This window comes from Kogia breviceps, chromosome 19 (assembly GCF_026419965.1).
Source record: "Kogia breviceps isolate mKogBre1 chromosome 19, mKogBre1 haplotype 1, whole genome shotgun sequence".
Classification (NCBI taxonomy): Eukaryota; Metazoa; Chordata; class Mammalia; order Artiodactyla; family Physeteridae; genus Kogia; species Kogia breviceps.
In genome coordinates, this window is record NC_081328.1 from 36,006,844 (window position 1) to 36,018,304 (window position 11,461).

At 47.6% G+C, this 11,461-nt stretch overlaps 1 protein-coding gene across 3 annotated transcripts; it reads right to left on the reverse strand.

Moving 5' to 3' along the window:
• Positions 1-337: 337 nt before the first annotated feature.
• Positions 338-10,081, reverse strand: SNX11 (sorting nexin 11). Of its 3 annotated transcripts, XM_059047115.2 has the most exons (8): positions 9,865-10,081; positions 7,223-7,282; positions 6,207-6,261; positions 5,677-5,763; positions 5,281-5,381; positions 3,902-3,997; positions 3,454-3,666; positions 338-1,850 (listed from the first exon to the last, which is right to left on the reverse strand). In XM_059047115.2, exons 3-8 carry the CDS (start codon positions 6,246-6,248, stop codon positions 1,577-1,579), a joined length of 813 nt encoding a protein of 270 aa, XP_058903098.1. In that variant the 5' UTR covers positions 6,249-6,261; positions 7,223-7,282; positions 9,865-10,081; the 3' UTR covers positions 338-1,576. The 3 variants fall into 3 exon arrangements, with proteins under 3 accessions (XP_058903098.1, XP_058903097.1, XP_066877114.1); XM_059047114.2 differs by lacking the exon at positions 7,223-7,282; XM_067021013.1 differs by lacking the exons at positions 7,223-7,282; positions 9,865-10,081 and adding an exon at positions 9,819-9,833.
• Positions 10,082-11,461: the final 1,380 nt, after the last annotated feature.

The following is an 11,461-nucleotide window of genomic DNA, read 5'->3' on the forward strand; positions in this document are numbered from 1 at the left end:
GCAAGGGCTCTGCATCTGCCTGTTGACAAACTTTATTTCTCTTTCAGCACCTGGCACCTCAGACAGGCTGCGAGGACGGAAGCAGCATCAGGTTAATTATACCTAACAAGGTTCGTGCCCATAACTGTGAGAGGAGCTGGATCCTGACTCTTTGGAAGGCAATTCTTCCTCCAGTGGTGAACTTGAGCTGCAAACACAATACAGGAGAGCTGCCATGCACGGTTCTGAACCATTATTTCCACGCTGATAAATTCATGATTTATGAAAGTAACTACTGCCAGCCCTCACTCCCTCCTCCACTGCTACAGCTTGTTAGACACCAATTGCAACAACAGTCTTAAACACTTGAATTTTATTTCAGGCCAAAACCCCTCAACTCTGAACTAAATGCCATGACAGTCCCACAGCATAGGCTGGTAGTAAAAGAGTCCAGGGACAGGGTGTGATGGCCAGAGGAGGGAGGAGTGGGCGAGAAGGGGAAGAACCACACACACAAACCCAAGGGCACGGCAGGGCAGAATGCCAGCGGCACTCATCTCCTACCAGCTCTGGCTCTCAGAGGAGAGAATTATGGCAGCAGGAGTGCAGAATGCCTCATTGTCTGAAGGAAGGCGTGTTGTTCCTCATCTCCATCCCCAGAGCCCTCTCTCCAGGCAGAAACAAAGCCCCTACACCCCACTGGATTGAACATACGGCAACATAGCAGAGGGACACGCGGTGGCTGAAGCCTGGGGGCAGGGAGCTGTTACTAAGAGAGAAGAAAAGGATTCAAAAAAGAGAAAGGAGCCCATGCTTACCCTGCAGAGAAGACAGACGTGTCTCCGCTTTATAACCAGAGAGACGGTGACAGCCCAGGGCATCCTTTCCAAAACAAAGCCCCTGAACCAGTCCCTTTCCTAAGGCTGTGACCAAACCCTTCTCTTTCGTGGATGGCCATGAGCTATTTCATGGGTCTTGGCCCCATACAGCCAGGCCAAGGTCCTGGGATGTACAGGAAACCCCAGGGACAGGGTCACAGCACCGTTCCATTCAGTGGTATTAGTGGAGGAAAAGCAAGGAGGTGGGAGAATATTGACCCCCCCTGTCCATGCAAGGAGGTAGGCAAGACGCCAGCCTCCCAGAAACCAAATGCTCCAGGGGATGCAGCAAAAATAGAGCCAGTGGGAATACAATAACACAAGCATTTCTGTTGAACAATATTCGATATGGCAGCTTAAAATCTGCCACCTACAGGTCTCCAAAACCAGTCACCTGAGACAGTGCTCCTAGGCCTGTTAATAAACATCTAAAGAAATTCAGCTCCCAGGAGAGTAAACATGGGGTTTGGTTCAGAACCAACAACCCCTTGTGCTTAACTTATAAACTTATAAACATCCGCACAGTGTCTGTTTCTATGGAAGAAGCTTGACAAGTTGTCACCGACCTCCACGCAACCAACGTGAGCAGAGGCCATGGTAAGACACGAAGCAGCCCAGCCTTCCCACCACTGGCCTGGGCCCAGCCCCACCAGAGCAAGTCTCCCGGCCCACATCTCCTTCATCTGCCTCAGAGCAGAACCCAGAGCTCCAAGCAGAGCTCACTTTTCCAAAACTGTTTCCAACTGACCAGGATCCAAACGCACTGCACAGTCCCCTCCCATGGCCCTCCTCACAGGCTGAGGAGCAGAGATTCCCTCGTCAGGTCTTGCAAAACCACAGCATGACGGAAAGGAGGGAGGTGGGAGAGGGGGGCTCTCCAAGGAAGGAGCCTCAGAGTCAACAACAGGAGCCCACACCTCGAAACTGTCCTTTTCTTCCCCGGGAGGCGGTGAGAGAGAGCTCCTCCTGCCCGATCTTGGGAGAAAGCAGCAACTGGAAAAGAGAGGGAAAGGGAAACGAAGGGCATGAACAGGTAAACAAAAATGAATGGACAACAACAGGATGTCTATCCATACAAAGAAATATTATTCAGTCGTAGAAAGGAATTAAGTGCTGATACACACTACAACACGGACACACCGTGAAAATGTACTAAATGAAAGATGTCAGTCACAAAGACCACATACTGTATGACTGACTCCGTTTCTGTGAAATGTCTAGAATATGCAAATCCATAGACACGTAAAGTAGACAGTGGTTGCCAAGGGCTGGGGGTTGGGGAAAATGGGGAGTCACAGCTAATGGGCACAAGGTTTCTTTGGGGGTGATGAAAACATTCTAGAATTGACTGTGGTGACAGATGGCTGCACAACTTCGTGAATAAACTAAAACTACTAAATTGTACAGTAGTTTATGTAAATATATGTATGTATGTAAATATATCTCAATAAAGTTGTTATTTTTAAAAAATGGGGGGAAAAAAAAAATGGGGGGAACTTCCCTGGTGGTCCAGTGGTTAAGAATCCGCCTGCCAATGCAGGGGACATGGGTTCAAGCCCTGGTCTGGGAAGATCCCACATGCCGTGGAGCAACTAAGCCCGTGTGCCACAGCTACTGAGCCTGCGCTCTACAGCCCGCAAGCCACAACTACTGAGCCCGTGTGCCACAACTATTGAAGCCTGCACCCCTAGAGCACGTGCTCTGCAACAAGAGAAGCCCCCGCAATGAGAAGCCCGCGCACCGCAACGAAGAGTAGCCCCCGCTCGCCGCAACTAGAGAAAGCCTGTGCACAGCAATGAAGACCCAACGCAGCCAAAGATAAAAAATAAATAATAAAAATAAATTAATTTTTAAAAAAAGAAAGAAAGAAAGACAATGGGGGACTTCCCTCGTCGCGCAGTGATTAAAAATCCACCTGCCAAGGCAGGGGACACGGGTTTGAGCCCTGGTCCGGGAAGATCCCACATGCCGTGGAGCAACCAAGCCCGTGTGCCACAACCACTGAGCCTGGCTCTACAGCCCACAAGCCACAACTACTGAGCCCGCATGCCACAACTACTGAAGCCCGCGCACCTAGAGCCCATGTTCCACAACAAGAGAAGCCACCGCAATGAGAAGCCAGCGCACCGCAACAAAGAGTAGCCCCCGCTCGCCGCAACTAGAGAAAGCCCACGCACAGCAACAAAGACCCAACGCAGCCAAAAATAAATAAATGTAATAAATTTTAAAAAGAGAGAGATCTAACGCTATTTAAATAATTAATTAATTAATTTAAAAATAACAATGCACTTTAGTTTTTTAAAAAAAGTAAAAGAAAACGGGGGTTGTGGGAGAGGATAAAGAACAAAACAAATAAGAAAGCCTTCTCTTCTTTCTCCTCAGGTTCCAATAGGAGAGCACGCTCCCCAGGGATGAGTTAGTAAAGACACAAGACCTTTGTGCATGGAATGAAAGAACCATGCACAAGGAGGCCGAGGCCCTTCTGAAAGGCCACCGACACTGTGACCTTACTGCTTTCTCTACCAACGGACACCTCACTGGCCCAGGTTATAATAATCCTAGCCACTGGTGTCTCAAAATAGAGCACTTCAGTTACCTCTTAGTCTGGTCTCCTTTAGCCAGGTGAGAGGAGCCCCGCCTTTCTTCCTGGGCCCAGCCACAGTTTGACATAGCATAGCGAAGAATGGCATCGGAAACGGACATGGGGCTTCGGCCCTGGACACAGGCTTCTATCTCAGGCACCGAGAGCTGGCTTTGCAGGAAGAGGTGTAACTGGCTGTCTGACAGGAGGACCACACTCTGCAGGACCCTGGGGCAAACACAGGTAGGGCAACACAGAGCATCACCCCGAGCAGTGGCTCTCCCCAGCCCCATCGTCTGAAGGCCTTGTGGCTTGAGTGAGCACTGAAGGCACAAGGGTGCAAGAAAGGCATCTGACACAAATGTGCCTGTATGTTCACAGGGGCCATCCTACCCGGCACACACACGTCACCCCCCCCGGCCCCTCCCCAGGAGGCAAGTGCTAGCCTGCCAAGTCCACTCACTTTTCAAGAAAGTGCTGCAGACCTTGTCGTCGCTTCTCAATGAATTCATCTGAGCCGCCAAAGAAGGTTGACTTCCCAGGAAGTTCAGGTACAGGCCTGTGGGATCACATAATGTAACAAGCCCAAGATAAGTAACATCCAAGACAGTCATTCCAGTCCCTGATCAAGGAAATCCCCTAAAAAGAGGCACAAATCAATACAAACAGCATTTAATAAGGTGGCAAGGGAAGGAGACTAACACCGACTTGAGTGCATGCGTGTGTCAGGCACTGTAAATGTTTTAATTTAACCTTACTTCGTTTAATACTCCCCAAAACCCCATGAGAAAGATATTAGTGTCCCCATTTTAGTGGTAAGGAAATAGAAACAGAGAAGTAAAGTAAATTTCCCAGTGTCACACAGCTAGTAAGTAAGCAGCAGAGTTGGTATTTGTACCAAGTCTATGACTTAAAAACTCCATGCTGCTAGATTACACTATTTACAAAACCCATTCTCACCATCAACTATTACTGAAAAAGGAAGAAACTTGGACACAGAGACTCAGAGAATGCTGGGTCCTTCTGTGTAAATTAAGACTACCTTCTCCAGCCCTGAAGGTCACATGCTTGGAATTTTCTAAAAGTAGTCGAGTTGCAGCAAATCATCCACAAACTCTTCAAGCCTCCCTAGCCTCTCCTGTGAAGCATGGCACATGCTTCAAAAATGGCAGGCCAGACTAGATGATTCAGGGTCTGTTCAGAGGACGTTCCAACTGGCTTATTAGGGGCTGACCCATGACAATGGCCTCATCAGTCCCACATGTTAACTAACTGGCTACGTCATCAACAGGGTCACCAGAGCATTCAGTGACCACACTGTAGTGGAATCACTGTCCTAAACTGTCTCAAGTTTTAGGACTTATTTGAAGTATGCAGGTGAGGAGTGAACACTACTGCTTTTCCTAAGGCTCTCCGTCTGTTATAACTCTGGATAGAGGTCTCTACACAAAAAAGAAAAAAAAAAACCACAATTTTTATATATCAGATGGACGGGAACACCACCTGTCAAATTATTCCAGATGCTAAAAAGCTTCTCATAACCAGTGAAGCACACTTAAAAAGCCAGCAGTACCTTTCTTTAGCCCTAGACTATTTAGCCCTATGCATGTTAAAAAAGAAAAATATTTTTTAGATTTATTTGGCTTTGTTAGGTCAAAATATTAGAAATAAGAACACTGTCTTACTTTTTTCACTGACTTGAAAACATAATTTAAGAATACATTTCTCAATGTCCTTAGTACCTGGCAAGTTGCCAAGCTTTTTTCATTGTAAATTCCAGTTGCCAAGTAAGCACCTAAAAAGCCAGTCTCAGACCCAAGAAGAAAACAAGGGCAAACTCACACTAAGCCAGCGTTTCTCTGTAGCTGCTTTCTCAGCCACACAAACTCTCGGTAGCGGCGACGCACACAGGATGTCTTAGCAGTAAAAGCCTTGCTGTTGGTCTACAGGAGGCAGCACATGAAAAGGCTTTAGTGGAAAAGGCCCAAGTTCACATGAATTCCCCATTGTCACTCTCACTAAGGACCCAAGCCACCAGGCCACAGTCCTGATCAAGGGCTCCAAGCAGAGGAAGATGCCACCAGGCAGCCTGAAAACAACTCTCAGGCAAACCCCAGGCTCTCTCTCCTCTCCTCCCTCCTTTACTTCTGTCAAAACATCCATAAACAGATTCTGCCTCAAGACTGGCCCTCAGCCCTGGAGGGTGCTGACCCCAATATCAAAATTGGATGTACTTACATGAAGGAATATCTTATAATCCACATAAGAATTCCAGGAGCCCTCATTCTGCACGCGGGGGTCCTGAACACGCACAGTGATCACCTCCTGGAGGGAAGAAATGCTCTTTCAGCTTCAGCACAGCCACACAGTAAGGCGGCCTCGATACACAGGTTGCCAGATTTTTCCACTCAACACCAACTTTCATTCATTTGTTCATTTATTCATTCAATTCTGCAAATATTTATTGACCACCCTGTATGTGGCATGCGCTGTGCTAAGGCAATGGGGTAGAGCACGAACAAGAGACAAAAATCCTTGCCCTTATGAAGCTTACATTCTAGTACATTCCAACGAATGGAAAAGTTAGTGAAAATGGAACCTAATTTCCCAGTAATGTCTTTACTACTGATTTCCCTCTCCCAGCTTGACCTTGAGCTCATCAGAACCACCAAGGTATTAGTGTCAGAAGAACACCACCAAGCAATATCTGAATCTCCCAAATCCCCTCAAACATTTACCCACCTGTTCCCCGGAGACCATAAGCTTACCTCCTGCTCTTGGTTCTCCAACATTCTACACCAAAAGCCCATTGGAAGAAAACATCTGATGAGGGACAGAAGACACAGGATCAATCACTGTTAGTATGCATCTACTCTTCTCTCTCGGCCACGGCAAAACCCTGAAAATTTTTAATCGACACCCCCCTGGGGAAATCCAGGCAACCTTTTTGTTCTTGTGTAAAACTTAAGAGGAAGCAAAAAAATTCTCCCACATGAGCTAGGTGCCAAGCTAAAAGCCCTGGGGGATTTGCCTCCCTTCTCAGACCATGGCGGGGACCCTGAACCAGGCCACCTCTAGCCAAAACATGTTCAGGTCTACACACTGTCGCCTCAGGCAGCCAGAACAGGCAGGCTGAGTCATAAAACCTTTCTGCCTGAGAACTGCAGGCACAGCAGTGCCCGTGGGCACACACAGCACAGCTCTCTAAGTGAGCCTAACATTGCCCCCTCCCGGCTGTTTAGAGACAACCAAAACCCCACAAACGCCTTTGCTCCTAAGTCTCTCTTTGTCTTGCTAAGCACAGTCACCGCCCCAGAGGCAGATCTCAGAGTTGGAGAGCTCCGGGGGCACCTGAGTGGGTTGCCCAGTTGTGACCTTTCCTTATCTAATCCCATCTCCAGAACCCAAGCCAATGGTTCTGATCATTTCCTCTCTCGACATGCTGTTTATACCACTGCCCAAGCACCCCACAGATGCACAGGTCGACTCAGGATGTTTTCCGCTCCTTTGCAAAGATTCATTAAAGCCTAAGCCACTGATTACCCCCAGTGTGGCAGTTTACATGTGCAGTGACATCGCCCATTCCAACAAGGGGACCATGAAGGCTGCAGCACAGGGTTACTCAAGTCCAAAGGGGCCCATGATGTCACCTTCATCACCATGATGTCACTGATCTTTTTACTCCTAGAACCACTCCAACAGCATCCACAGTGGCTGCCGCCTCCACCCCATTCTCCTCTCTTAAGAGTGGAACAATAAGGTTTAATTTCCCTTTCCAATTTACCTTGAAATGAAAACTGACTTCAACCAATATGTACTGCCAACAAATGATCCAGGCTGGCTCCTGGGAAAACAAGACTATCTCTGAGCTCTCCCTCTCCTCTCCCCATGCCCATTTACACACCCACTCATTTTTACAGTCCCACCATTAATTTTAAACACTTTCTCTTATTCTGCCTTACCATTAGATGAGTGTGTAATGAGTTTCCTTCTACTTTATGTTGTGCTAACACGGCTAACATTTCAAGAGAAGGGGAACTCATTTACACCATAAAATTAGCAGAGCACACAGCTTTTCCAATCTTTTTCAGTATACCAGAAGGTCTCTTCACACACAGACACTGAACGCAGAGATGAAGCTGCATGATATAAGACAAAATTGGGCTACACAGTCAAGCAAACTGGAAATTTTGTGATTGCAATGCCATCTTCAACAGTATTCTTGCTGACATTCTGATTTTTCAGCTGATGCAGTCACCACTGCAAAGGGGTCCTGAACTGAAAGGCGCAAATCCCAATTCCGTTAACAAATGATGTATAACATCCTGGATGTAAGCAAATGGCTATGATCAAAAAGAGCAGGCCAACTCACTGTGAACAAGTAACCTCCTAAGATTTAAACAAAAATTTTTTTCTCTTCTTTTCAGGCATTTGGTAAATTGCCAGCACAGGAGAAGAGTTAAGTACACTGAAGTGTCTTTACACAAAAGTAAGGATAGGAGAGATGATAAGGAAATCCACACACTCAGTAGAGCTCACACATCTCCAGTGCCTTGAAAGGTTTGCCAAATTCAGAACCATAATTTAGTAACCCAATGGTCATCATTCTCAGGCTCAAGAAGAGTTTGCCTAAGCCTCCGAGAGCAAGCTCCTCTCCTTTTCTTTGGGGCTCATACCACTTAGAAACAAATAGCTATAAACTGGCTTTAAAAAAATCCTAGGACCCCCCCCAAGATGCTATATACTTAAAACTAAGTTTAAACGGAACTAAAAAAGTTTCGATTGTAACTTTCCTTAAAAACAATGGAACAAGGGCTTCCCTGGTGGCGCAGTGGTTGAGAGTCCGCCTGTCGATGCAGGGGACACAGGTTCGTGCACCGGTCTGGGAAGATCCCACATGCCGCGGAGCGGCTAGACTTGTGAGCCATGGCCGCTGAGCCTGCGCGTCCGGAGCCTGTGCTCCGCAACGGGAGAGGCCACAACAGTGAGAGGCCCGCGTACCACAAAAACAAACAAACAAACAAACAAAAACAATGGAACAAACACAAAAACCTATACTTCAAGTAATAATTTCTAGCAACTACTATTCTCCATCAGCTTCCTCCCTGTAGGTGCCACTCCTCAGGAGGAAATGAAGCTCATTTCTGCCCTTGGAGGGGAAGGAGGAAGTTCTTAATTTTAGCAGTATGATGTGGGAGATGCATCATGTGTCATCCAACTAAGGATAGAGTCAGTGATCCTCTCAGCTACTTATGCAACTCACTCGGCGCTAGCTACATTTCCTGGGCCCTTTCAATCCCATCTGAAGTTTCCTTTACTTTTTCCACCTGTACCAGCACCAGTATCTCCGGGTAAAATCCAGCTGTTTGCTGTTTACAAAGTAGATTCCTTGTAAAGCTTTCCTATGTCTAAACAATTCAAGGCAGCCGTTCAAGGCTTCAGCTCCACCATTCTCACTCCCATTTAAACTACTTAAAGAGACATGTTTTTTTTGTTTTTTGTTTGTTTGTTTGTGTTTGTTTTTTGCGGTATGCGGGCCTCTCACTGTTGTGGCCTCTCCCGTTGCGGAGCACAGGCTCCGGACACGCAGGCCTAGCGGCCATGGCTCACGGGCTTAGTTGCTCCGCGGCATGTGGGATCTTCCCGGACCAGGGCACGAACCCGTGTCTCCTGCATCGGCAGGCGGATTCTCAACCACTGCGCCACCAGGGAAGCCCGAGACATGTTAAAAAAACAAATCAGGTGACAGGTGATAACTTTTATATTGAGCCACCGAGACTCCCATCCTTTCTTACTCATTCTTCAGCCCTTTGGTGCCAGATGGCAACTCAAAAAGCTCTCCTTCCGAAACACCCACAGGTGGTAGAAGTAGCTCCCCTGTCTGACCAAACTCTGCCTATTCTCAGCTATTCTTTGCTCCATTCTTTAGTTCATATGTAACTTGCCAGTCTTTCCACTTGCAGGTTAAGTAACAAAGGCAACCACAATCTAGCACAAGAGCCTTCTGTGTCCCCGTAAAAAACCTGCCATTACTCCTAGTCCTAGTGTTTGGGTAAATGTAGCCAAACTCTTTCACTCCGGCCACACACACACCCACACACACACACACCCCGTATTCCTAACGAACTAGGAGCAAAGAGGCCACGTGGTCCTTATTCCCCTTTGCCTACTAAGCTTGGGGAGTGGGAAGGAAAGATACTTTATACTTTAAAAATAAATGGAAAAGCCGGGTTTCCTTCCTTGGATCCCAAGTAAGCACCCGCCTTCATCCCAGGAGGTGAGACTGCTCGTTCCCTAGGATGGGCAGAGAGGTCGCCACCCTAAGCGCCACTGCTGACGCTCAAGCCCGCAGCTTAAGCGTAGAGCCCACGTCCCCTCACCTGAGAGCAGCACCCACTCCCCGCGGCTCCGCCCACGCCCCCTCACCTGAGAGCAGCGCCCACTCCACACAGCGACACCTCCAGTGCCCCACCATACAGTAAGACTCTAGGCTTCTCCTTCCGGGTGAGCGGCCGGCGCCCCGGTGCACGACGGGAGAAGGTTGCCAGCACGCCAATCCCGGATGCCCAGGACGCCCGGCCCCCGCAGGCCTGGGCTCTTAGTGGCAGCCCCGCTCCCGGGGCGGAGCGCTCGACCCCGCCCAGGCTCTGGTTGGAGTCCCGATCCCGCTCTCACTTGGGACGCTGCTCGGTGGACGCGGGCGAAGGAGGAGAAGGGGCTCTGACATCCAATCCGGAGCCGCGTCCCTCCCATTGTTGTCAGGCCCAGCCAATCAGCGGCCAGGAAGCGTCCCTAGAGGTACTAAAGTGGGTCTGAGGGCAGAGATGGTGCTGAGCGTGGGAGGGCTCTGAGCGTGGAAGCCTCGAGAAGTCTGGAGAGAGTCCCCGGGGAACTGGAACCCGTAGCTTCCAGTTCCCCGGCGGAGTTATCAAGGGGACGCTAGCTCAGATTCGAAAACCAGATTGTCCGAACAAAAACCGAACTGAGGACGGTCCAGCAATCACCAGTTTCACTTGCGATACAAGCCTAAGGAAGGATCGTGCAGCTACTTAATATGAAAGAAATATCTGTTGACTATGATGAAGACTTTTATTTAATGTTGTTGAAATGTCTTTTAACTATCTGCTTAAAGATAATTTTAGCAAAGGTAATTTCAAGGAAAAAGTTACAGTCACAAATACAAGCTCTGGAGTTAGAAGACCGGGGTACAATACGCAGCACTACACTGACCATGTGGCCTTAAACTGGTCTTGAATCTTTATGTCTTAATTTCTTCTTCTATAAGGTGGAGCTAGCTCATAAGGTAAGGTGCAAGTACCACAAAGCAGCTTTTCTCAAACGTGTTGGTCTCAGGATCCTTTTACATTCTTACAAATGATTAAGGACACCAAAGAGCTTTTGTTTATGTGGGATGTTCACCGGATTAGAAATTTAAATTGAGAAATTAAAAAACATTTATTAATTATCCTAAAACTAATAATTAACCATTACATGTGAACATAATATGTTTTATGAAATATAACTATACTTTCCAAAAAAAATTGAGTAGAGTGGCATTATATTACAATTTTTCAAATCTCTTATGTTTGGTTTAATAGAAGATAGCTGGATTCTCATATTTGCTTCCCCATTCGCTCTGTTATGCTGTTGTTTTGGACTAGGAAATGCAGAAAATCTGGTCTCGCACAGATACATAGCCGGAAAAGGGAGAAGTATTTTTTGCCTTCTCTGATAATTGTGGATACTCTTCTTTTTTAATCCAAAAATGTCATATTATTAGTTGCCCTCTGAGCTGTTACATGGGAGCAAGTGGGGTGTGCATGGGGACCGTTGACGGCAGGGGCCTCCGGGTTGCCAGGGGTAAGTACCAAGCTCACACTGGACACCAGGCTGTCTACCAGATTGGAGAGATGAAGGAGTTTGGAGAAATTTGTCATTTTATCTGGAACGATCTGAGGGAAGGTCCTGCTGCCAAGTCTTGGAGCCAGCCATGCCTTTCACCTCCAATTCGTGTGAGATGCCG